This window comes from Anomaloglossus baeobatrachus, chromosome 1, assembly GCF_048569485.1.
Source record: "Anomaloglossus baeobatrachus isolate aAnoBae1 chromosome 1, aAnoBae1.hap1, whole genome shotgun sequence".
NCBI lineage: Eukaryota > Metazoa > Chordata > Amphibia > Anura > Aromobatidae > Anomaloglossus > Anomaloglossus baeobatrachus.
Window position 1 is genome coordinate 855,129,735 of NC_134353.1, and position 27,118 is coordinate 855,156,852.

General features: G+C 44.7%; 1 protein-coding gene across 2 annotated transcripts in view; it reads left to right on the plus strand.

Annotated features, from left to right (window-relative positions):
- IQGAP2 (IQ motif containing GTPase activating protein 2) overlaps positions 1 to 27,118 on the plus strand; it is a 502,441-nt gene that overhangs the window by 442,773 nt on the left and 32,550 nt on the right. For both annotated transcript variants that reach the window (XM_075325516.1, XM_075325525.1), the window contains 5 exons: positions 2,474 to 2,698; positions 4,715 to 4,855; positions 7,786 to 7,870; positions 14,252 to 14,484; positions 15,727 to 15,859. In XM_075325516.1, coding sequence (XP_075181631.1) covers positions 2,474 to 2,698; positions 4,715 to 4,855; positions 7,786 to 7,870; positions 14,252 to 14,484; positions 15,727 to 15,859 — 817 coding nt within the window. The remainder of the gene's footprint in view (positions 1 to 2,473; positions 2,699 to 4,714; positions 4,856 to 7,785; positions 7,871 to 14,251; positions 14,485 to 15,726; positions 15,860 to 27,118) is intronic.

Genomic DNA, 27,118 nt, shown 5'->3' on the forward strand with positions numbered 1-27,118 from the left:
AATAATAAAGATAATCGATAGACAGATAATGGATAGAGGGAAAGATGGATAGATGAATAGATAGATAGATAGAGGGATAGATAGATGAATAGATGAATAGATAGATAGATAGAGGGATAGATGGATAGATGAATAGATAGATAGAGGGATAGATGGATAGATAGATAGATAGAGGGATAGATAGATAGATGGATGGATAGATAGATAGATAGATAGATAGAGGGATAGATGGATAGATAGATAGAGGGATAGATGGATAGATAGATAGAGGGATAGATGGATAGATAGAGGGATAGATGGATAGATAGATAGATAGAGGGATAGATAGATAGAGGGATAGATGGATAGATAGATAGATAGATAGAGGGATAGAGGGATAGATAGATAGATAGATAGATGAGGAAAAACCTATATAATGTTCCACCTCCCTGCATTTTCTAAGCTGGCACCCTTTAGTGACTTTCATGTGGCACTAAAGGGTGCTTAGCCTTGTATTTAGCCATAAAATAAATAAATAATTAAAAAAAAACGACGTGAGGTCCCCCCATATTTTGTAGCCAGCTTGGGTAAAGCAGACGGCTGCAGCCTGCAGACCACCGCTGGCAGCTTCACCTTGGCTGATAATCCAAAAGAGTGGGCACCCCACGCTGTTATTTTAAATTATATAAATAATTTAAAACAAAAAACGTGCGGTCCCCCCCATATTGGATCACCAGCCAAGGTAAAGCGGACAGCTGGGGTCTGATATTCTCAGACTAGGGAGGTCCACTGTTATTGGACACTCCCCAGCCTAAAAATAGCAGGCCGCAGCCGCCCCAGAAGTGGTGCATCCATTAGACGTGCCAATCTTGGCGCTTTGCCCCAGCTCATCCCGCGCCCTGGTGCGTTGGCAAATGGGGTAATATATGGGGTTGATGCCAGATGTGTAATGTCACCTGGCATCAAGCCCTGGGGTTGGTGAGGTCAGGCGTCTATCAGATACCCGACATCACCAACCCAGTCAGTAGTAATTAAAAAATAGACAACAAAAAAAGTTTTATTTGAAAAAACACTCCCCACATAGCCTCTTTAACCAATTTATTGAAAAGAACAATCAATCCACGTCCGGCGTAATCCAATAGGGGGGGGGTCCCACGGCGATCCATACCATAGTCGCTGTCCCAGTCAATGAAGAACAGAATGTTCCCCATTGGCTGGGAGAGCTGTGCAATGACCTGAGCTAACATCAATAGGTCAGCCCAGGTCACTGCAGGGGATGACGAGCGCTGCCATCAGGAGCATAGATGAGATCATTACCTTCTGTGATCATCTCCTGTACTGCTGACGTCAGCGCTGTCACTGACTGCGTTGTCAGAAGTATCGCGAGAGCCCGTGACGTCACCGCTAGTGACAGTCTCGGGCCGCTCGTGAGACGGGCATAGACAGCAGTGACAGCGCTGACGTCAGGAGGCAAGAGATCGTCACAGCAGGTAATGATCTCACCTCCTGACAGCAGCGATCGTCATCCCCGCGGCTCCCAACACTGCAGGATGTCAGTGTCTGCCTGTGTCAGTGTCTGCCTGCGCTGCAGCGTGACAGGCTGCTGACACTGCGGGCACACACTGACACCCTGCAGTGCAGGCAGCCGCGAGGCCGGAGCAGGACACAGACTGGCACCTGGAGGTCGCACGGAAGTGCTTCTGTGCGGCGTCCAGGGAGTGTGACGTCTGCTCCGCTTCCTCTTCCTGACATAATGACATCGCTTCCTGCAAAACCGCAGGCAGCGATGATCATTCCCGCAGGTAATTCGCGGCTATTCCGGGGGTATACCGCACATCATTGCTACCTGCGGAATACCCCCGGAATACCCCCGGTACCTGCGGAAATTAATGGACATGCACATTTTCTCAAGAAAGTTTCTCGAGAAAATTTTCTCAAGAAATTTTCTTGAGAAAAATCCGCACAGTGCGCACAACTATTTTTTTTTCTCATTGAATTTCATGGGAAATGTCTGCACAAAGATTGCAGACATTTCTCAAGAAATTTCCGGGGCAAATCCGCGGGTAAATCCGCAGGTAAAAAGCTCTAGTGCGCACATAGCCTTAGACTCCTCATGTTGATGGTCTCCACAAGGAGAAACATTGCTCTTGTAGACCCACATCTAAGCCCTCTCATCCTTCCAGTCAATACCCAGCTATGCACTTTGAAAGAAAAAAAAGAGCAAGAACCTATTTTGGAGGAGGTTCTGGTCTGGTTTATATTTTTTGTTGTATGATAAGGTTATAAGGCTCATTTAAATTGACTTGGTCAACATAGAATGACTGCGGGAAAAGAAGCAGGTGGGAAGGTGCACCTAATTGTATGGCCCCGCCATGATGCATCGGGACCTGTACTTGGTTTGAACAGTCATCCTATTCTGTCTATAACTTTTAACAATATATAAGGTAATTAACGTCTTGTTCTTTGTTTTATTTATTTATTTATTTTTTTTCAGATCCAAAGTTGACCAGATACAAGATATAGTCATAGGGAATCCAACAGTGATAAAGATGGTAGTCAGCTTTAATCGAGGCGCACGAGGGCAGAATACACTGAGGCAGCTCCTGGCACCTGTGGTCAAAGAGATCATTGAAGATAAATCATTGATCATCAATACCAGCCCCGTTGAGGTGTATAAGGCCTGGGTGAATCAGCTGGAAACAGCCACAGGAGAAGCAAGGTGAGTCTTTGGGGCGTATTTATCGTAAGACCTGAATTACTGAATGTAATATGTTAGATTTTTACTTAACTCCTTAAAGAAACATGTTGGTTTTGCCAGATTGTGGGATCAGTCATAGGGGTACTTTGCACGCTGCGACATCGCTAGCCGATGGTAGCGATGCCGAGCGCGATAGTCCCCAACCCCGTCACAGATGCGATATCTTGTGATTGCTGCCGTAACGAACATTATCGCTATGGCAGCTTCACACGCACTTACCTGCCCTGCGATGTCACACGGCAGGCGGCCAATAGCAGCGGAGGGGCGGAGATGAGCAGGACGTAAACATCCCGCCCACCCACCTCCTTCCTTCTGCATAGCTGCTGGACGCAGGTAAGGAGATGTTCCTCGCTCCTGCAGCTTCATACACAGCGATGTGTGCTGCCGCAGGAACGAGGAACAACATCGCATCTCCTATTGGTGCGACATTATGAAAATGACCGACACTACACAGATCACCGATTTTCGACGCTTTTGCGATTGTTTATCGGTGCTTCTAGGCTTTACACATTGCAACGTCGTTACCGGCGCCGGATGTGCGTCACTTTCGATTTCACCCCGACGATATCGCAGTAGCGATGTCGCAACGTGTACTCCATAGAGGAGATGATAATTGTCAATTTCTCTTCCAATTATTGTTGATTTTGTACGTTCTGACAAGGAAGAGTTTATATGATATGGTCCCAATTTATCATAGTCTTTGCATCTGTTTTTTTTTTTTTTTTTTTCTAGTTTTGTTTTACGGTGTTTTTTTTTTAGATTTGCACCCAATTCATTATTTTTTTGTGCCTTTTTTTAACTTATTTTACTTGTGCGCACCTGTAGTTTTTTTGTTTTCCGCTTTGTGGGCCGACTTTAGCTATTCCAGATGTTTTTGACTGATTCATCAATTGTCACTGTTTAAAAAATTCCAAATCATGATGCTATTCCAGTGCTTCCCTGTTGTATTTTCAAGTGAAACAGAATTTTGGCACAATATTTGCAACTTTTAGCGTTGGTTTGCTACTTTTGGCATCAAAAGTTGCAAACGTAGTTTGACAGATTGATTGCGTGGTCCTACTAGTATCATGCACCATTACTAAGTAGCTTGCAGTAAAGTTGTAATTTTTAGATGTGTTGCATGTAAAAAGAGCATTGTATAATATCCAGCTTTATTTAAGATCGTACTAAACCATAAACCATATTCTATATATATTTGACAATTGCCATGTAAAGGAGCAGACATTGATTCAGTCTCCCAGTTAACAGGTACATCGTATATAGTTTCCTGCATTTGTGGTCAAATTTATTTGTTTTTTGTAAGATTAGTGTTATTAGTGATGATGCTAGTGTAAAAAGAGGCCTTTAAGGACAAAAAAGTGGTTGTCCACTACTTTAACATTGATGGCCTATTTTTAGGATGGACCATCAATATCTTGTCGTCCGGGGTCCGACACCCCGTACGCCCGCCAATCCGTTGTTCTCGTTGCCGGCCACATCTGCCGGCAGCGGGAAATGCTCAATTCTGGAGCTGCCCCTTCATTTGATAGAGGATGTCCAGTACCCAGCCGCGGCTGCGATCAGTTGACAGGGCACTTCTGGAGCTAAGCATTTCCGGGCACCACTGGCACTGAGAACAGCTGATCGATGGGGTGCCGGGTTTAGGACCCCAGTCAATCAATCTATCCTAAGGCTAGGCCATCACTGTAAAAGGAGTAGACAATTGATGACGAGAGGGGACACTATATTACATGTGCAGTAATATGAGCTGCTTCTTTAAGATCTACTGCTCCTTTAAACAAGGGTACCTGCATACGTATTACACAAACACCCATTCTCAGATCTGGTGGTTACATTACCTACCGGCTAAGCCACCTATGCCATAAGAGTGTGTAAAAAATTTTAAGGGCAGCAATATTTGGGTGTATGGAGTTGGGGCAGGTATGTGGTAGGAAGGAAACCTATTCACCAGAATAAAGGTGGTGTAATTCTTTGCAGCAAACTCCCTTATGATGTGACCACAGAACAAGCTTTATCGCACCCTGAGGTTGTCAGTAAACTGGAGTCTTCAATACAAAGTTTACGTACAGTGACGGACAAAGTTCTCCAGTCCATTTTCTCTTCCCTGGATCTCATTCCGTAAGTAAACTTCTAATTGTTCTTTTTTTATTTTTTGGAGATCACTGAGTTTGTGTCATTTCAACAATAATATATATTATATAAATTGTCTGGGGAGTCGACATTTTTCCAAAAAATTTTCGTTTTGGTTGAAAAAAATAAAACAAAATTAGCCATTTGCCTTTGCGTTACCCATTCAAATGATCTACGCTTCCCCACCGATCTCTACTCTCTACTGCAGTAATGATGTCCTATTACAGAGACATGATTGCTGCTGTCTGTGATTGGCTGCAGTGGTTGCATGTCCTTGTAATGGAACATTATCGCTACAGCAAGAAGTAGAGATCATTGGGGGTCCCAGTTGGGATTATTGATGGAGTAAGGGTGGAGTAATTTTTTTTTTTTTTTTTTTAAAACCAATTTGAGCATATTTTTACCAAATATACTCCTCAGATTTCAAAAGTTAGGCTACTTTCCAAAGACAGTCTCATTGGGGAAAAATGTTTACAAGGAATCCGTATTCTGGCCTTTTGTTTTCAGTTAAAACCCTGAAACCTGATCCCAAACCTTTTAACCATGAGCTATGTGTAACTCATGTTGCGTTCAGGTCCTGAAATCCTTGTCCTTTTTGGATGGATTATTGACCAGCCTGATAATTGTGGACCTCAGTTGCTCGTTGAGGAAAGGTTATTTGCTTTGTATATGTATTAATTGTTTTTTCCCTTAGCTGGAGAAGTTGTGATGTCATCTCATCTGTTTCCACTTTGATCAGGGTTTTTTTTTTCCTAAAAATATCAGCAAACTACTAATGCTAAGCATATGTAGGGTCAGGGCTATAAATACTTGTGGTCCTGCTTGACCTCTCTTGTAACCTGCAGAGCTGTCTCACCATATAGCAATGTACAGAAGTGATAATTTACCATGTGCTAGGTGTTGTCTGCTAAATGTCATGTTAAGAGTCCTGTTCTGGGAATAGAGGAATGTAATTACTCTGCAGGTTAAGTTCTTTCCCTTCAGATGGGCAATAATTTAGGCTATGACGTGACCCACAATGTCATATTTGGATTTTGTCTGAAATTCATTCACATTAAAGACAATCGATTAGCTTATTATTGGTGTTTGAACCGCAATTCATGCTCTGTACCACGCTTCAGTCTGATTTATGCTGCCCATGTTTCAGGAAATATCAATTAGACAGGTTCCCTTTAAATGGAAAATCAACCCCCCCAAACGCATATATGGGCATACAGGTTTTTGAAATTTAAAATCTATTGACCGCTTTATATCTTCTGTCTGTTGCTGCATTTCCGAGTAATTCATATTTCATTTAGAAGCAAATAAGAAAATTAAATTAAAAAAGAAAAAAGTAGTGTTAAATGCTCTGGGTGTGATAGAGCACTTAAAGGGTTGGTCTGACATTAAACTAAATTTCCCTTTGAATCCCTATTTATTTAGGGCTGTAATCTAAGCTATGTTCTAATATACTTGTATTAAAATTCCCTATCGTTTCCTCACTACACTATCTAACGGCCTTTTATTTTTTTTCCTATTTCCTGTCTGATGACGCTTAGTTTGAGAATTTCAGTGCACGATGAGATACTCAAACGACGCGTCATCAGAGCAAGGGGCAAAGGCTGCGATCACGGTCACAGTCTTTGTCTTCTCCCTGAAACAAAGCATCATAAGAGACGCTCATTTTGGTGGCTGTTCTGTCCCTCACTGCTTGAGGTGCACTATGCAGTCTGCGCAGTGAAGGAGGTCTGCTCTGTTGTCTGCTAAGATACGTAATAATCAGCCAGCAACAAAGTAGTGTCAATACCCAGCAACGAGGAGAGTAGCGCCGCCCCTGCTAGTGACATTATTGGTCTTCTGCATGCTGGGTATTGGCACCACTCTGTTGCCAGCTGATTGCTGATCTGAGCTGCCAACAGAGCAGAATCTGTCACTGTGCAGATCGCACTGTTCACAAAAAGCACACGGGCAGAGAAGACCCTGAAATGAGCCTCACTAATGACGCTTCGTTTCAGGAAGGAGGCAGAGTCTGTGACAGTGATCGCAGCCTCTGCCCCCTGCTAAAGATCACTTTTCGTTTCACTATTATATCATGCACCGGGATTCTCAAACGAAGCATTATCAGACAGGAAATAGAAAAAAAATTGAATATCAGTTGGATAGTGTAGTTGGGGAACAGTAGGACATTTTTAATACAAGTATATTAGAAAATAGCTATTTTTATTATCTCATATCAAGCAGTAAAAATTGTATGGGGAGATCACAGGCAAACAGCAGTAGGCTACAACCGTTTTGAATCTACTTGACCATAGCTCACCGTTGTTTGTCTGGACTCTCCCCACCTGAATACTAGTTCATATGAAGAAAAAAAAGCTGCTTCTCTGATGACTTACATATTTGTGTAATGACAGAGCAGCATCTGCTAATAATCACACCATCTGGCTGTGTGTATGGCCTATACCTGTATATAGTATCGTGCATTTATGGGAGGAAAACGATAGCAGCAAGCGTTTTCCTTGTTACCTGTATAGGCTACATATAAGAACCTGTATAATAAACATAATAAAAAAAGTAATAACGTCAGATCTATGTGAAACATTAAATCATGTGATAGTCAAGGGCCACTAGTTACTTCCCTGGAGGCCAAACATTTAATTTTTGGGAATGGACTGACTGTGTTCTAAAATCCCCATCAGAATACCTTCTTCTTCTAATGTGGAGATATATGAGCGTATAGCTGGAAAACACCACCACCAAAAACATGCCAATCCTCATAATTTACAATACACATAGTCAGTATTCTTCTTATTAACAAAGTACTCTATGGAACACAAGTCTCATTATTTCCATTTACCAATTTGCTGACGATTGTCCAATTTGCCAATGAGCGGTAAGTTTTAATAATAGACGTTCTCCACCTTGTTTTGTTATCCTTGAAGTTATGGAATGCGATACGTGGCCAAGGTTCTGAAGAACTCCCTGCATGAAAAATTTCCCGATGCTACAGAAGATGAACTCTTAAAGGTTGGTGATTTTACTGATAATTCTGTAGTTTATTTGGAATTATATCGGGATGACAGCAACGTTTTTAGCTCAATGATCTACTGAAGAACCGAAATTATGTAGGCTGCTGCTTAGACTCCATTCCCCTACCCTATGGACATTGTGGATTTGTGCCGAGGTCCCTTTCTATCCAATCCTATGGATATACGAGGTCCTATGTTAGCTAAAGTAAGTTACAGATCAATTGTTCCATCGGAAAAAGAGAACTCCAGTGTTGTGTGTGATATTAACTGTCTACAATGACGGCTGCCAGCGAGGTGATGGACACTTGCCTGAAGAAACCAGTAAGTGTAGCACACCTCACTCGATGTTACACTCGCACACTGAGTCTTCTTGGCGAAGGAGTGCGGCGCCCGATGCCGGAACCTTCCTTCATATGACACAAACAAATGAATAATTTATAGCTTTGTGACTCCTGGTTATAAATGTGAATTTAAGGATATATATAGTTGTTAACCTCTCTTGTAATATAAATATGTAAGTGTTAAATACCACTGGGATTTCTACATTACTATTTAATAGGAAAAAACTCTCTACCATACAGGGGAAGTAGAGCGGACTTAGACCAGTAATAGTATAAGAGGTGGTTCACCCGTTTTCATTACTGGCCACATCAATATTATGTTAAGGCACAAGGTTTCTCTCAAATACCTTGTGTTGCCAATAGTGGCTGTGAGTGACGCTATTGCAGCCCGCTCACCCCTTCGCGTAACTTCCGGGCTCCATGACCTCTGATGTCCGGTAATGTCACGTCAACTGAGGCAGGCTGAAGTATTCCTGAGTGACTGGGCTGTGGGCCTCGTTTGATACAAGCCCCTCTTTATCTCCCTAGTTTTAAAGCTCCTAATCCCTGGGTGCTTCCTTAAAATACAGGTTAGGCGTTCTATTCCAAAAGCAAAAAGTAATGTTGAAAGTGGGCAGCCTTGTCTTGTTCCGCTAAAGAGCTCTAGGCTCTCTGAAATATTGCCATTGGCTCTTATTCTAGAAGTCGGGGCCCTATACAAAAGGATTACCCATTAGCACAGCCCAAATATAGCTGCACTCCATGCTATCAAAAAACTTTGTGGCGTCTAGAAAGAGGATCACTTTCTTACTAGGATCTGTCTGTGATGCTTGTAAGTTGATAGCAGTTGATTATAAAGGCATGAGCCTTGTCTGGGTGAATTACCAAAGTAGTAACAGCGTTCAGCCTATTTGCAAGAATTTTCGTTAGAAGCTCATTATCTGAAGTGAGGCCTGTACAAATCTGGCAATTCTTTGTTTTTTCTGTCTTTGGATAGAACTGTTATAGCCTCATATAGTAAACTTGGTAACTCTCCAATCATGAACACATTGTCGCCAATCATCTCCAAGTAGTACGGTAGAAATTCCCCCTCAAATAACTTAAACACTTCTATTGGTAAACCATCAGACCCTGGGGCATTATCATTCGGCATCCCTCCCACCGCCTATTGGTTTTCTTCCAGAGTGATCGGAAATCCTTTTCTCTATTACCCAGAATACGGAGGCCAGTCCCAACCAAGAACTCCATTTATTTGTCTTGTGAATAATTAACTCTTGAGGAATACAAATTGGAATAAAAACTGTAAATTCAGCAATATTTTAGGAGTCTGGGTGCTTATCCCCCTCGCTATTCATCTACAGCCCTCAACCGATATATGAAGGGATGCTCCCTCTGAGCTTGGGCCAATTCAGCGAATAAACAACCCGTAGTTTCCCTCTTCTCATAAAACTGTTGTTTTAGGAACATGCGCTTATTATCAGCTTGTTCCAATTGAACTGCACGCTTTGGTTTTTGGGCTTCTTTCCAATACTTCAGATTTTCATGACTATTATTTTGGGTAAACAATGTTTTTCTCAGAGACCCTATTCTCTAATTAAAGTCTCTTTTTTTGGAGTATTCTCGTACCATGTTTATCTCATTGATCAATACGTCTCTCAGGAAGGCCTTCACTGCATCCCAAACTACATGAATAGGATCCGAGTTCAAATTGGTAGTAAAAAATTCCGAGAGATTCGCTTTAATATTAGAGCCATTAACAATTTTGAACTTGAAAGGGTTACGATTCCAGCCCATGGAGTATCTAACCTTAGTGGGTCCACTTGTACCTTGAAGAATGGTCTGAAAGAGATCTGTGAAGATACTCGATTTTGGTAACTATTGGAACCATTTGTGCGTTCCATAAAGCCAAATCGGTTCTTGATGTCGAGGAAGCATAAGAGTAGATCCTGAAATTGGGAAACTTCTCTCCAAATGTCTAATAGCCCCAGCTATCTGATGAGAGGAATGAAATGGGTCAGTGTCCTCACTCCCAGGGAACTTCTCAGTCTGATAATTGCTAATATTAATATTAACCACCAGGGGAACATCTAGCTACACAGCAAGCTTCTCTAAAAAAAAAATTTAAGGGGGACATTTGAGTATGGAGGGACAACATTACTACAACAATGATTCATTGAAAATGGGAGATTTTGCATCTAACCCCTATAAATCTGCATTTATTATCTTTAAATTAGTGTAATGAAATAGTATATTTTGGTCTACAATAAGACGAGCTCATCTAGAATGATTAGAGTCAACGGCTGCAGGTTGTAACCCAGCCAGAGGCTATGTAGTAAATTAAAGGATTCATTTGTTAATGTGTCTCATGGACACCTATTATTATTATTATTGAGGGGGTTGATTTTTTTTTAACCTCGAGAGTAGTATATCTTTTAGCGCTATCTTTCAACCCACTTATATTTCATGACATAAAGGTAACCCATCTCATTAGACCAAAAATATGAGACAATATCTTTGGCACTTTAGTGCACCCCATATATTGGATCTTTAAATTTACCAGAAAATAAGAGTAATTGCTCTCCAGAAAACCCCTCCCAACTCTGAACCGTAAACCATACCCCCCCCCCCCCCCTTTGTGATGTAAACCTGCCCTTACAAGTAAGGGACGGAGCACAGAATACCACATTACCATTTGATGTGCACTCCTGTAAAGGAAAAAGTACAATGGACTATATATCTTAATGATGGTGCCCTACAGAGAAGACCCTCTACAATAATAAAAAAAAAAGGAGTAAATTAGTCAGATTAGAACCATAAATACTGCAGAGGTAGGAAAGACAGATTTTGATAAACCACAAGAGGAAACAAATCCTTTCCTACTCTAAGTTTGCAGGGTATATCATCGAATATATGTACCCTCATGCTTTTTTTTTTATGTCCAGTAACAGGGATCTTTTGTGCTGAACCTCCACAAAGAAGTCCTGGAAAAATAAGTCGCTCTGCCCACCGAGCATTATGTCTTGCCTCTCCCTTGCTTTCCTGATAATTATATCCCATTCTTAGAATGCAGGATTTTGATCAGGATAGGACGCTGAGGTCTGCTCACCAGGCCTGGTCTTGTAGGGAGCCTTCTCCACTGCAAACCAAGCACTAAATACATGCTTGCCAAAAGTGTCCAGTAGTCACTTTTAAAAAAAAGCCATCAGGGTCACCCCCTTCCACCTTTTCAGGAACCCCAACCAACCTGATATTGTTACATCTTTTGGCAGTTTTCCAAATTGTCAGCCATAAAGTCATGTCTCACTAAGCGACATCGCTAGTGACATCGCTGCTGAGTCACATTTTTTGTGACGCAACAGCGATCAAGATAGCGATGTCGCTGTGTGTGACATCCAGCAACGACCTGGCTCTGCTGTGAGGTCGCCGGTTGTTGCTGAATGTCCTGGACCATTTTTTGGTCGTTGCTCTCCCGCTGTGAAGCACACATCGCTGTGTTTGACAGCGAGAGAGCAACGATCTGAATGTGCAGGGAGCCGGCTTCTGTGGACGCTGGTAACCAAGGTACACATCGGGTAACCAAGCAAAGGCTTTGCTTGGTTGCCCGATATTTACCTTGGTTACCAGCGTCCGCAGCGTCTAGAAGCCGGCTCCCTGCACACGTAGCCAAGGTACACATCGGGTAACTATAAGCAAAGCGTTTTGCTTAGTAACCCAATGTGTACCATGGTTACCAAGCACAGCGTCGTTACACGGGTGGCTGGTGGCTGATCTCTGATCGCTGTGGAGATCTGCCCGTTTGACAACTCACCAGCGACCATGTAGCGACGCTCCAGCGATCCCTGCCAGGTCAGATCGCTGGTGGGAATCGCTGGAGTGTCACTTAGTGTGACGGTACCTTTAGGAATTAGTGCAGCAATAACTTGGATGTTCCTGTGAACTGGTGGTAGAGCTTCAGCTTCCAGCTCACGGACTCTGCCCTCCTCTGCCGTATAACACACTGGCACTTTTTGCACATCATGGCGTATTATAGAACTAGTCTCCTGTATATAGCCCACGGGGCTTGATAGAGTAGTGAGTATGGAGTCACATTTATTTACCACATTCAAGACATTTTCCAGAGATAAGGGTTCTCCCTGGGGAATTTTCTCCTCCCATTCCCTTTAGGTATCTCATTAGTGTTGTTTTGGCCCTGAGGGAAGAAGCCACAGTGGGGTACTCCTCCTCCTCCCTCTGAACAAGTGCCATAACATGGGACCCTTTTCGCAGTGATCCCCTCAGCCCCTGTGTAGTAGCCACTGACCTCCAGTTTTGAGTTTTTGAGGATTATGGCCTGCAAGCATACACTGTTCTAGCCACACAGCCAGTTCCTTACTGATGTCCCTCTGTCGCTTGCCCGCAGGCTGCACAGGTGCCATCTTGGATATTGGCCGGTGCGATATCTTTCCCCCTGAAGGAGTTTTTACTGTATGTTAACAGCTCCTCGGAAGGCCAGGAACCTTGTGAGGCTCATCCTGTTCCATTTTGCAGTATAGGACGGTTCGAAAAGGATGAATGTAGTGGGAGCTCTGAGGGAACACGTCTCACCATATTCACCGCTCAGTTATGCCCTCAACTACTCATTATTAGGACATTTTAGAAACAAAATTCTCATAATGGAGCTAAAACTACAGATACCCGGCTAGCCTTGGTATAGCTAGACCGGTGTATGCACTACTCAAAACACATGGTATAAACAAGAGGACAAGGAGTAATTTGTGCAAGAACAGTACAACTTTATTAGAGAAATCACACACAGATATAGATAAAAAATTGATGTAAAAACAATGCCACAATGGAGATACAAGGGGGAGGAGCTCAGGCCAAAAATTTAGGAGTCAATGGCATCCAAAGTATAATAAATGCTAAAGATAGTCAATATATATGTGCAAAATTGCAAAAATTCATTTATATAGGAGAGTTATAAAGGCATCCAGGCCATGCAGAACTCAGGAAAGCCAAAGTTACCTAAAGTGCAAGTACAGATGGAGAAAAGTCCAGGAATGTTCCTAGGCCATCAGAGACCCCCCCAAAAAATGCATCAAGGGACCACAAACGCGCTTTTCGCTAGGGGTGACACGCTTCCCTTAGTGTAACCTCTAGCGAAACGCGCGTTGGTGGTCCCTTAATCCGTTTTTTGGGAGTGGTCTCTGATGGCCTAGGAACATTCCTGGACTGTTCTCCATCTGCACTTGCACTTTAGGAACTATGGCTTTCCTGAGTTCTGCACGGCCTGGATGCCTTTATAACTCTCCTATATAATGAATTTTTGCGATTTTGCACATATATATTGACTATCTTTAGCATTTATTATACTTTGTATGCCATTGACTCCTAAATTTTTGGCCTGAGCCCCTCCCCCTTGTATCTCCATTGTGGGATTGTTTTTACATGAATTTTTTATCTATATCTGTGTGTGATTTCTCTTATAAAGTTGTACTGTTTTTGCACAAATTACTCCTTGTCCTCTTGTTTATATCATTATTAGGACAACATCACCTATATTTACATTATTTTCAACTTTTGTACATAGTGTCGTTCATCAGTCTCCGCAAGGAGAAGAGCTTCCCCTTTAGACCCCATTATACAGAAGCAATGAGACTTATCCATCACACCATCGAGCCTGTGGGAATTTGCTGTGTGTAAAGTCTTGGCACGCGCTTTTTTCTAAACATTAATATTTTTTCCGCTTTGAGCGTTTAAAGCAGGCTTGTTTATCAATGAGTCCTCACAAAAATCTAAAAGTTTAATTCTTTGGAATACAATACCTCCTTCAGCCTCCAGAGGTCACAATCGCAATAGTGTGCAGCATAGGACAGAATTCAATCCTTTATTATAATCCAGGTATTCGTAACCATTATACATTCACTGGTATAAGAAGTCATTGATTAATACATTTATTTTTGTGACTATGCTATTTCAAGGTAAAATTGGCTTTTAGGTCTAATAACCATGTATTCTCTTTTCATGGACACATTCTGTATTCTTGGCGGTCATATATCTGTCTTTTCCGTCTCTTGTAGATTGTTGGGAACCTTCTATATTACCGGTACATGAATCCTGCCATTGTAGCTCCCGATGGGTTTGACATCATTGACATGACAGCAGGCGGCCAGATTCATTCAGATCAGAGGAGGAACTTGGGTTCTGTGGCGAAAGTCCTTCAGCATGCTGCTTCTAATAAACTTTATGATGGAGAAAATGCTCATATGTCTTCAATGAATGGCTACTTATCTCAGACGTACCAGAAATTCAGGTTAGTGATTAATATTCATGTTATGTGTATCCTATTGTTAGGTTAACATCTTTGTCAGTATCCGAAGACCATCAATATTGGCTATTTATTATCCTCAGTGCTTGTATAGGTAAGGTTTCCCATATTCTTAAGATTATCAATCTGCTCCAGACTCCTATTTCAGTAGATCAGGATCAGGCAATCGATTTTTTTCCCAATATTGTCTCTTCGGGGAGAGTTGAGAAGTCCCCATACACATGAGACGGCAGCAGGTTCAGGCTACATTACAAAAATTAGTGGAGGGACGTGGTAGAAAATGTGTCCAAAACTATTAATCAGATTGTTGCTTTCTTTGGCTGTGTTTGGTGCATTTAGACTAGCCGACATGCAGCGTTAAAGAGGATGTCCACTACTTGGACAACACCTACTCATTCACCTTGTTGGCGTCCATAAAAATAAATAAGCGTATACTCAGCTCCTGTGCGGCCACGGTTCCAGTGATGTCTAACGTTGCATTCCTGGGCTCACATGACATTATGACACACGAGCCCCGTGACCAACCAGGGCTGGCTTTTTTCTCACTGCCTTCGAACATTTGAGCAGGAAGTCAGCGCTGCGCTTACATCCTGCTCAGGTGTCTGAAGGTGGAGAGACAGATGCCGGGCACTGGTTGGTCACAGGACTCATATGTCATAACAGTATCACGTGGACCCCTGGAACGAGACTTCAGACATCTCTGGAAACGGAAGTGAGTTTAGGCTTATTTATTTTTCCTGGGGCAAACCAGGGAGATGAGTAGGGGTTGTCCAAGTAGTGGATAACCCCTTTAAATGGCCGCTGATGAGCTTGTTACAGTAGTAGACCGTCAATGGTCGTTTAATAACCTGAGCAGCCTGGCCAGAGTTTCATGTGCACTGAATGATTATATTAACCCAATCATTGAGTGTCCATAGACTGCTGTTGTTGTCGGCAGCACTTGTCTTGTTTACACTGAACGCTATGTTGCCAAAGATCCAAAGATGACAACTTTTATTTACCCTTATAAATAATTTCACCCCAACAGCAAGCATTTTGCTCGTTTGTCGTATAATTGGTGAAATGAGCGTTCCTGGGAACACTCATTCCTCCACTCAAAATCACTTTCACCAGCATGGAAACCTATGGCATCACTTTACAATACATTACAATAGGTTTGTATTAGACACAAAGTAATAAATTAAAAAAAGTCCCAATCCATAAAACTTTCATCTCTTCTTTGTTTAGGAAATTCTTTCAAGCTGCCTGTGAAGTTCCTGAACCCGAGGAGAAATTCAACATTGATGAATTTTCTGATTTGATCACTTTAAGCAAACCTGTAATATACATTTCAATAGAAGAAATTATCAATACGCATTCGGTACGCACAGCATGCCATGTCAATGATTGATCCATGTAGATTATTGTGTGTTAGGGAACCTGTGAATCTTGACTTCTACATGTTTCTTACTTCTGGTGTTCAAAGCTTTCACTTATCTCATAGACACTGATTATCCCACCGGGTTTTTCCAAAAATAAGCCCTTTCCCAAAAATAAGCCCTAGCAGGAATTTTCAGCATTTTCAGAGTAAAGGCTACTTTACACACTGCGATATCGGTCCCGATATCGCTAGTGTGGGTACCCGCCCCCATCTGTTGCGCGACACGGGCATATCGCTGCCCGTGCCGCACAACATCGCCCAGAGCCGTCACACATACTTACCTGTCCGGCGACGTCGCTGTGACCGGCGAACCGCCTCCTTTCTAAGGGGGCGGTCCGTGTGGCGTCACAGTGACGTTACTGAACCGCCGCCCAATAGCAGCGGAGGGGCGGAGATGAGCGGGACGTAACATCCCGCATCCCGCCCACCTCCTTCCTTCCTCATAGCGGCCGGGAGGCAGGTAAGGGGAGCTTCCTCGTTCCTGCGGCATCACACGGAGCGATGTGTGCTGCCGCAGGAACGAGGAACAACTTCGTTACTGCTGCAGTAACGATTTTTAAGAATGGACCCCCATGTCACCGATTAGCGATTTTGCACGTTTTTGCAACGATGCAAAATCGCTTATCGGTGTCACACGCAACGGCATCGCTAATGCGGCCGGATGTGCGTCACAAATTCCGTGACCCCAACGACTCCGCATTAGCGATGTCGCAGCGTGTAAAGCCCCCTTAAGGCTTAAATATAAGCCGTAAAACAAGCCCTAGTCACTGTTAAAAAAAAGTATCCATGCAGCTAAAAAAGTTAAAGAATACTGCAGGACACTTCATTATAGAAAGCAGACACTTCCAAAAGAGAGAAGAAAGAAGACAGAAAACCCTGCAGTCATACTCACCAGATGGCGAACGGGAGGACCTGTAGTGGAACGCACTCCCACATGCATCAGATCACACACACACACACACACACACACACACACACACACACACACACACTGCAAACAACAGATTCCATGCACACACATTGCAAACACAACAGATTGCATGCATGCACACACACACACACACACACACACAGATTGCAAACAACAGATTGCTTGCACGCGCACACACACACACACACACACACACACACACATCGCACACACAATCAGATCGCATACACACACACACAATAAAACCACAGATCACACACACAATCCCACATCAGATCGCGCACACACACATTCACTACATCCAGCGATACCGATTGCTTCTGGCTGGCAGAGAATCCTGGGATGCAGTGTGGTGGAACGCACAGAGGACCTGTGGTGGAACGCATCAATGTGTTCCACCACCGATTAATCCTCCATGCATTCCAGCGCAGGTCCTTGCGCTCCACTGCACTGCGTCCCATGTTCCCCCTACTGACCGGAAGCAATCAGTATCGCCGGATGTGATCAGTTAGTGTGCGTGTGTGCGTGTGTGCATGTGTGTGTGTGTGTGTGTCTGTGTGTGCGCGCGTGCAATCTGTTGTATTTGTGTTGGCCAGAAGCAGAGGAGGACCGCGTGGAGCATACCTGTTGGGAGTGCCCGCCAAAGATCGCAGGCAGACTTGATAGCCACACAGACGTCTGGGAAGTATGAGTCTCCTGGGAAGGGGTGGTCTACTTTTTTGGAGGGGTAAACTTTCCCCAATTCCTGTTTCTCCAAGAATAAGACCTACCTGAAAAAAGTCCTAGTACTTTTTTCGGGGCAAAAAAAAAAGTGTCTTATTTTTAGAAAAAAAAAACACAGTATTTTTACTTCTCATTACATCAGTAAGGTTATAGGTTACTTGGATATTTGCCCTTGACATACTTTATCCTCTGTGGCAGATCCTCACAACGATTAGCCCAATTATAATTTTGTGGGGGTGATCTTTGGCATTTCCATGTGGAAACTTCCATAATCATTCTGCATTTTGTTTCTGGGACAGTGATATGTAATTTTTCTACTACATGTAAGCAAGGTTCCAGAAACCTCATTCACATGCATGAGATTTGGATTTTCCTCAGATGTGACAAGGATTTTGGCATGGTGTGAATTCTGACGCATGTTACCAGACCCTAGACATAATATGGGGGGACGTGGCTGGAGTTTCACACTTTGAAGAGTTCTATCAAAACCTTGACCGAGATAGAGAAAGGGCATCCGGTGAAGGATGAAATGGAATAAAAAGTTCCTGTGTATACAATTAGCTGACGAGACTACAGTAGTCTACATGTACCAGTAGCTAACAAGAACTGGGCCTTGTACCCAACTGAATATTCGAGAGACAAGGCCAAAACTTTTGGCCATTACAATTATTAGGAATATTTGTTACCTCCAGCTGAGACACTGAGTCAACACTTGGAGATCTTTGGGACAACGGCTATTAATCTTAATTTGCAAGGTGGAGGATGTGAGCTAAATGTTCTGAAGGCGAGAATTACTCCCACATGCATTTGTGTGCGTCCTGGAGATCAGTGACCGAGGTTGTGTCACTGTCTGCTTTGCAGCATTATTCAGCTTGAGGTCCAAGTGTGTGACAGCGGCAAACATCCCACGCTAATGTGTGCTGGTATTAATTAGTACAACATAGCTGCACATTATTTTTACATTTAGTTCAGGATTTGCTGCACCTAATAGTCTCATCTGTCAGTGATTGTTCCCAGAAAATGTCTTACCATGAATTGTAAACAGATGTGAATACCGAGTGTAACATATATATCATTCTTCATTTAGATAGGTGAAGGTGTTCCGCTTTACTTTACCCATCGATCAAAGGGCTCCTTAAATTATCACTGGTTCTCATGTTATTTGGGTCAAACATATGTACACTTAAAGGGAACCTGTCACCACTTTTTTGGTGTATAAGCTGCGGCCACAACCACTGGGCTCTTATATACCGCATTCTAACATGCTGTATATAAGAGCCCAGGCCGCTGTGACAACATAAAAAACACTTTATAATACTTACCGAACGGTTGCTCTGCGGTGGATGAGGGCCTAATGGGCGTCACCATTGTCCGGTGCCGGAGCCTCTTTCGGCCATCTTTATTCTCCTTCTTCTGAAGCTGCGATGCATGACGCGTCCGCCGTCATACACACTAGCTGGCATTCAGGTCCTGAGCAGGCGCACTTTGATCTGCCCTGAGCAGGGCAGATTAAAGTATTGTAGTGCGCCTGCGCAGGATCGACGAGTGTGTATGACGTGGCCGCGCCATGCACACAGGCTTCAGAAAGAAGCCAAAGATGGCCGAAAGGGGAGGCGCCCACACCAGACAACGGAGATGCCCATTAGGCCCTCGTCCACCGCAGAGCGACCATTAGGTAAGTATTATAAAGTGTTTTTTTATGTTGTCACAGCGGCCAGCGCTCTTATATACAGCATGTGAGAATGATATATATAAGAGCCCGGTGGTGGTGGCCGCAGCTTATACACCAAAAAAGCGGTGACCGGTTCCCTTTAAGGGTTGAGAGTAGAGTTGAGCGCGGTTCGAGGTTCTCCAGTTCTAGGCTCGAGTGATTTTGGGGCCTGTTCTAGATCGAACTAGAACTCGAGCTTTTTGCAAAAGCTCGATAGTTCTAGAAACATTCGAGAACGGTTCTAGCAGCAAAAAAACAGCTAATTCCTAGCTGGCTTTCCGCTGTAATAGTGTAAGTCACTCTGTGACTCACACTATTATGACATTTCAGTGTATAGTGTGCGGGAACAGCACCTTCAGATCACTGCTGTTTGTATAATGGCGATCGCCATTTTTTTTTTTTTTTTTCCTTGTCTTCCTTCCCTAAGCGCACGCGTGTTGTGGGGCGGGCCAGCATGTCAGCCAATCCCAGACACACACACAGCTAAGTGGACTTTTAGCCAGAGAAGCAACGGCATGTGAGATAGGATGTCCATGTCACATGTCCCTGCATTATAAAACTGGACATTTTCCTCCAGGACACCATTATCTCTTCTGCGTCCTTGGTGTCAGACATCACTTGGGCAGCTCCGTCCTGAGTCCTATCGCCGATACAGCTGTATGCGCTCCATACACAGCGTTAGACAGCATAGGGATAGCACTTTCCATCAGTCCTTTTAAGGGCTCGTACCGGCAGGGTCAGAGCCATAGGTGACAGGTCCTGAAAACAGCGACAGCGTCGGTGTGGCAAAGGTCAGGGATTTCCTCCCTGCATTTCCCCATTAGGAGGGAATAGAAAGGCAGGCTTCCTTTCCTCTACCCAGAGCCCCACAATCCTGGCACTGTACCCTCCTGTCCTCTGCACACTCCAACTCATTATAACTAAGCCATTATACTAGCAAACACTCAGTGTACCTAGTGGCATCCTAAACGTGGCTATTGGACTGTTGTCCAGTCCCACTAGTGCAAAGACATTTGCAGCACCTCTACCTGCATTGCACACTCCAACTCATTATAACTAAGCCATTATACTAGCAAACACTCAGTGTACCTAGTGGCATCCTAAACGTGGCTATTGGACTGTTGTCTAGTCACACTAGTGCAAAGACATTTGCAGTACCTCTGCCTGCATTGCACACTCCAACTCATTATAACTGAGCCATTATACTAGCAAACACTCAGTGTACCTAGTGGCATCCTAAACGTGGCTATTGGACTGTTGTCTAGTCACACTAGTGCAAAGACATTTGCAGTACCTCTGCCTGCATTGCACACTCCAACTCATTATAACTAAGCCATTATACTAGCAATTTTTGCAGCAAGTTTAAGGGCCGTAGTTGCATTGTCAGGGATATTTATTCTTTATTATTCTGCTGTTAATAAAGCTAGACCACCACTGCAATCTACACCACCTCTCAATTTTTACTCCCACATTTTCAGTGCACAATCTTGTCACAATCAACATGAGTGGCAAAATGACAGATGCTGGTGGAAAGGGGAAGAGGCGTGGTGGAAAAGGCAAAAAAGGTTTTGTCCGTGGGGAAGGTGGCAAAGCTCCATTATCATCTGCTGAAGATAGAGCATCTACCAGCAAAAGTAAGATGTCTACTACTTACCGTGGACAATCCAATGTGCTCCCTTTTTTACGGACACGAACAACAGGAACAAAGGTAGATGATGGCCAAAAAAGGAAAATGCTTGAATGGATCTCAAGTGGTCCAACAAGTGCCCTCTCAGCCTCTTCAAGTACCGCATCCAAAAAACACCAGTCCTCTGAGTTGTCATCCCAATCAAACTTGCTTTCTCCCAGCTCTGAAGTCTCCATCAGCCCTGCACAGTATGGTGGAACTGAGATGGCTGAGTCTGCAGAGCTGTTCAGTCACACTATAGCCTGGGAATCAGAGGTCTGCTCCCAAGCTACAGTGAGTACAGAACAGGAAATGGTCTGCAGTGATGCCCAGAACCTTTGTGACTCTGATTCAGGCCGTGAGGACCAAGTTTCTGAGCATAATGTTGACCCTTTGTCACAAACTGTAACACCTGTGGTTATAGACAATGAGGAACATACTGATGAAGATGAGACGCAGATACCCGATTGGGATGACAACTTAAATATTCGGTCAGGGCAAGAAGAGGCTCGGTCTGAGGGGGAGGGAAGTGCAAACACAACAATTGATGAAGTTCTAGATCCCACCTACTGTCAACCCACAGTCAGGCACTCGAGGAGGTCAACAGAGGTGGTGGAGGAGGATGCAACTGATGACTAAGTTACCTTGCGCCTTCCTGGACAGAGTCGGAGTACTGGTAGCACGTCTACAACTGCATCCTCAGCCACCACTCTGCCTCTGAGCATTATTCGGGGTGGATCAACAGGTCGCATGGCCTCTAAGCCTTGCCTAGCCTGGTCCTTTTTTGACATAGAAAAAGATCGCCCAAATTATGTGATGTGTATAATTTGTAGTGATTCTGTTAGTAGAGGTCAAAACCTCAGCAGTTTGACAACTTCTTCCATGAATCGTCACATGAATAAATATCATATGGCCCGGTGGGAAGCTCACCGTGCTGCAATGCGGCCTAGCGGAGCGAACCATCCACCGCCTGCCCCTTCCAGTGCATCCGCGCGCTCGTCATCTTCTAGGACTGTGGGGACAGCTGTCACACCTGTTTTTCCACCCACAACTTCCACCACTGTAACCGCAACAGGCAGTTTGCTTGGTAGGTCGTCAGTTGGTTTGGAAGGGGAAACAAGTGAGTGTGTACAGCTCTCTCAGACATCGATAGCACCAACGTTGGATGAAGGCAACATCATGTCTCCGCCAGCACTTTCCTCACAAACCTGCATTTTTCCAGGGGCACCCTACTCAACACCGTCTACACACAGCAGCCAGATCTCTGTCCCTCAGATGTGGTCAAATAAAAGGCCACTTCCTGCGACCCATGACAAAGCGAAGAGGTTGACTCTATCCCTCTGTAAGCTGTTGGCTACCGAAATGCTGCCTTTCCGCCTAGTGGACACACAGGATTTTAGAGACCTTATGTCTGTTGCTGTGCCCCAGTACCAGATGCCTAGTCGCCACTACTTCTCTAAGAAAGGTGTGCCCGCGCTACACCAGCATGTCGCACACAACATCACCGCTTCCTTCAGAAACTCTGTGTGTGAACGGGTGCATTTCACCACCGATACTTGGACCAGTAAGCATGGACAGGGACGTTACATGTCGCTGACTGGGCACTGGGTAACTATGGTGATAGATGGTGAAGGGTCTGCTGCACAAGTCTTGCCGTCCCCACGACTTGTGTGTCAATCCTCTGTCTGTCCAAGTTCCGCCACTGCTTCTGCATCCTCCACCTCATTTGGGTCCTCCACCTCCGCCCCAAGCCTGCCTGGTCAGGCCACCAGCGTTCTCACAGCGCAAAAGGAATCGCGCACCCCTCATTACTATGCTGGCAGCAGAGCGCAACGGCATCAGGCGGTCTTTAGCTTGACATGTCTTGGGAATAAGAGTCACACAGCTGAGGAGTTGTGGTCAGCTCTGCGGTCTGAGTTTAATAAATGGTTGTCTCCACTCAACCTGCAGCCTGGTAAGGCCGTGTGCGACAATGCTGCAAACCTGGGTGCGGCCCTTCACCTGGGCAAGGTGACACACATACCTTGTATGGCTCACGTGTTGAACCTTGTCGTCCAGCAATTTTTAAAACACTATCCCGGCCTAGATGGCCTTCTGAACAGGGCACGAAAACTGTCTGCTCACTTCCGCCGTTCAAGCGCCGCAGCTGAGCGACTTGCATCGCTCCAGAAGTCTTTCGGCCTGCCGGTTCATCGCCTGAAATGCGATGTGGCGACACGCTGGTATTCAACTCTCCACATGTTACAGCGACTGTGGCAGCACCGCCGAGCCCTGGTGCAATACGTCATGACGTATAGCCTGGGCCAACGAGATGCAGAGGTGGGTCAGATCACCCTGATGGAGTGGTCTCAGATCAAGGACCTATGCACCCTTCTGCAGAGTTTCGACATGGCGACGAATATGTTTAGCGCTGACAATGCCATTATCAGCATGACGATTCCAGTCATTTACATGCTGGAGCACACGCTAAACACTATTCGGAGTCAGGGGGTGGGACAACAGGAAGGGGATGAACTACAGGAGGATTCATATGCGCAAAACACAACAACATCACCAAGGTCCAGACGTTCATCATCACCAAGGCGGCAGGCATGGGACCATGGGGGACAGGGATCAACAAGGGCGCATGGTAGCAGGCGAGATGTTGAGGAAGGTGCAGGAGAACATGAAGAAATGGATGACGAACTGTCCATGGACATGGAAGACTCAGCGGATGAGGGAGACCTTGGTCAAATTTCAGTTGTAAGAGGTTGGGGGGAGATGTCAGAGGAAGAAAGAACGTTTAGCACCTCTATGCCACAAACACAGCGTGGACTTGGTCCGCATGGCTGCGCAAGACACATGAGTGCCTTCTTGTTGCACTACCTCCAACATGACCTTCGTATTGTCAAAATTAGAAGTGATGATGACTACTGGCTTGCCACACTATTAGATCCGCGGTACAAGTCCAAATTTTGTGACATAATTCCAGCCATAGAAAGGGACGCACGTATGCAGGAGTATCAGCAGAAGCTGTTACTCGATCTTAGCTCGGCTTTTCCACCAAACAACCGTGCAGGTGCAGGGAGTGATTCTCCCAGTTGTAACTTGCCAAACATGGGACGGTCTCGTAATCTTCAACAGTCTACCCGTACCAGTAGGACCGTATCTGGTGCTGGTAACAGCAATTTTATGGAATCTTTTCATAATTTTTTTTAGACCCTCTTTTGCAAGGCCACCAGAGACAACAAGTCTGACACATAGTCAACGGCTGGAGAGGATGATACAGGAGTATCTCCAAATGAACATCGATGCCATGACTTTGCAAATGGAGCCTTGCTCCTTTTGGGCTTCAAATCTAGAAAAATGGCCAGAGCTATCCAGTTACGCCTTGGAGATTTTGTCGTGTCCAGCTGCCAGCGTTGTCTCTGAACGTGTCTTCAGTGCTGCTGGGTGTGTGCTGACAGATAAGCGCACGCGTCTGTCCAGTGACAATGTGGACAGACTGACGTTCATCAAAATGAACAAGTCATGGATCCAGAAGGAATTTACTACCCCTGTGTCATCCTGGGGAGAGTAAATGCTTGTGGATTTGGAATGTGCTTGATGCAAATCTAGCTGTGAAGTGTACAACTAGGGCACAAGTGCTGCCACTGAATGGGTGGGTGTGTGTGGGGCCCAATTTTTGTAAAAAAGGGAGACTCCGCTTGGAGTAACCCTTGCTTGCTGTGTTTTTAAAAGAAGCCAAGATGAACAGAGCTGGGATCAGGAAAGACTTTGCTACCTACCCCGGTGTCATCCTGGGGACGGATAAGAATGGCGTATTTTTGAATGTGCTTGATGCAAATCTAGCTGTGAATTGTACAACTGGGGCACAACTGCTGCCACTGAAGGGGTGGGTGTGTGTGGGGCCCAATTTTTGGAAAAAAGGGAGATTCCGCTTGGAGTAACCCTTGCTTGCTGTGTTTTTAAAAGAAGCCAAGATGAACAGAGCTGGGATCAGGAAAGACTTTGCTACCTACCCCGGTGTCATCCTGGGGACGGATAAGAATTGCGTATTTTTGAATGTGCTTGATGCAAATCTAGCTGTGAATTGTACAACTGGGGCACAACTGCTGCCACTGAAGGGGTGGGTGTGTGTGGGGCCCAATTTTTGGAAAAAAAGGGAGACTACGCTTGGAGTCACCTTGCGGTGTTTTACATGATTTTAGAAAAGCGTGCCATGCCTATATCTGTGTGTCCTCTTTTTCCTTGTCCAGCTGTTTTGTTTTCGCATGAGTATATGTCCTTGTCACTTTCCCATGTGTTTGTGTTGTGTTGTGAGTTGTTTGTCACCTTTTGGACACCTTTGAGGGTGTTTTCTAGGTGTTTTTATGTGTTTGTGATTGCCTGCCATTGTTTCCTATGCAGTTCGAGTTCGGTTCGTCGAACGTTCGACGAGCCGAACTCGAACGGGACCTCCGTTCGGCGAACAGACCTCGAGCCGAACCGGGGCCGGTTCGCTCATCTCTAGTTGAGAGGCCAAGCATATGCTATAAAAACTAGATCCCGTTCAGGTGCTGCTTGGCACCTCTGAACTCCTGACCATTTGTGAGGGGAAGGTCTGATGCTCCCATATTACAAACCAGCACAAGACTTACTTGAAGAGAGTCCTGTGTTTCGCATCTATGGTATAACTTCAAGGTCTCCTTCACGGGTCTGCCCTATGAAAACTACAGTGCTCAATTGTTGTACATTTTGTATATTGTTTATATTGTTGGATACCAGTGTAATTATTAGTGCTACCGGCTGGTGCTAATTCAAGCAGTCGTAGAAGATTCTGAATGAACTGACAGGAGGGGGGTAAAAGAGTAAAAAAGGAAAAACCTCACTTAGGCCCTGTGGGCACTGAAAAACGAAATTTTCTCAAGAAAATTCTGCAGGCACTGAAAGATTACCGCATAGCGGTAAAAAACTGTGGCAAACCGCACCCAAAAACCGCATGCGGTTTGCTGCGGTATTGTTCGCGGTATTGCCGCGTGCGGGTTGGTACATATGTTTTATTGCATTCAATGCAATAAAGCACATTGAAAAAAAAAAAATTCCTTCTGAGATAGATAGATAAATAGATAGAAGAATAGATAGAGGGATAGACAGATGGATAGATAGGGGACAGATCGCTGCATTTCTCCCGAGCGGTAGTGCGTTCACGTCACTGGCCGTGGGAAATGCCCTTTGGTTACCTCTGCTGTCTCGCTGCGAGGCTGCATTCAGCGCTGTGTCAGTGTCAGTCGCGGCTGGATGCCAGCATCGCAGGACGTGGATTACGCCGGAGCTGTGTGTTTCGGGGAGGTTAATAAAAGGGTGAACGAGGAGGCTTATTTGTGTTTTATTTAAAGTAAAGGATTTTTCGGTGTGTGTTTTTTCACTTTACTTACGGGTTGATCATGTCAGCTGTCACATAGACGCTGCCATGATCAAGCCTGGACTTAGTGGCAGCGATCCGCCGCCATTAACTCCTTATTACCCTTTCTGCCACTGCAACAGGAAGATCCGGGGACACTCCGGTACTGCCGCATAATGGATGCGACAATCCCGGGGCAGCTGCGGGCTGATATTCTCGGCTGCGGGAGGGGGGAGCATTAACCCTGCCCCTCGCCCTCCCCAGCCTGAGAATACCGGGCCGCCGCTGTGTGCTTACCTCGGCTGGACGGTAAAAATACAGCAGAGCCCACGTGTCTTTTTTTTTTTTTTTCTATATTTCCGTTTGATTTCTGTGTATATTCTATATGTCTGTGTCTGTGTGTGAGTGTGATCTGTCTGTTTTCTATGTCTGTGATCTCTGTGTGTTTACTCTCTGCTCCGCTTCCTCTTCCTGTCATAATGACAGCACTTTCCTGCAAACCGCAGGGCAGTGCTGAACATTACCGCAGGTAAACCGCGAAATACCGGAGGGAATAATGCAGGAAAACGCAATGAACCGCCCAGAATTTGCTGCCTGCGTTATTCCCTGCGGGATTTCACGATTACATTGCAGTCAATGGAGTGAAGTGCCGCAGCGACGTGCGGAAAAGAAGTGACATGCAATTGTTTTTGCTGCGGGAATCCCGCAGCAAAACATGCAGCTGTCAAAATCCGCGTAGTGCTCACAGAATTTTTTTTCCATAGGTTTTGCTGGTGAATCACTGCAGAGATGTTATGAACATTTTC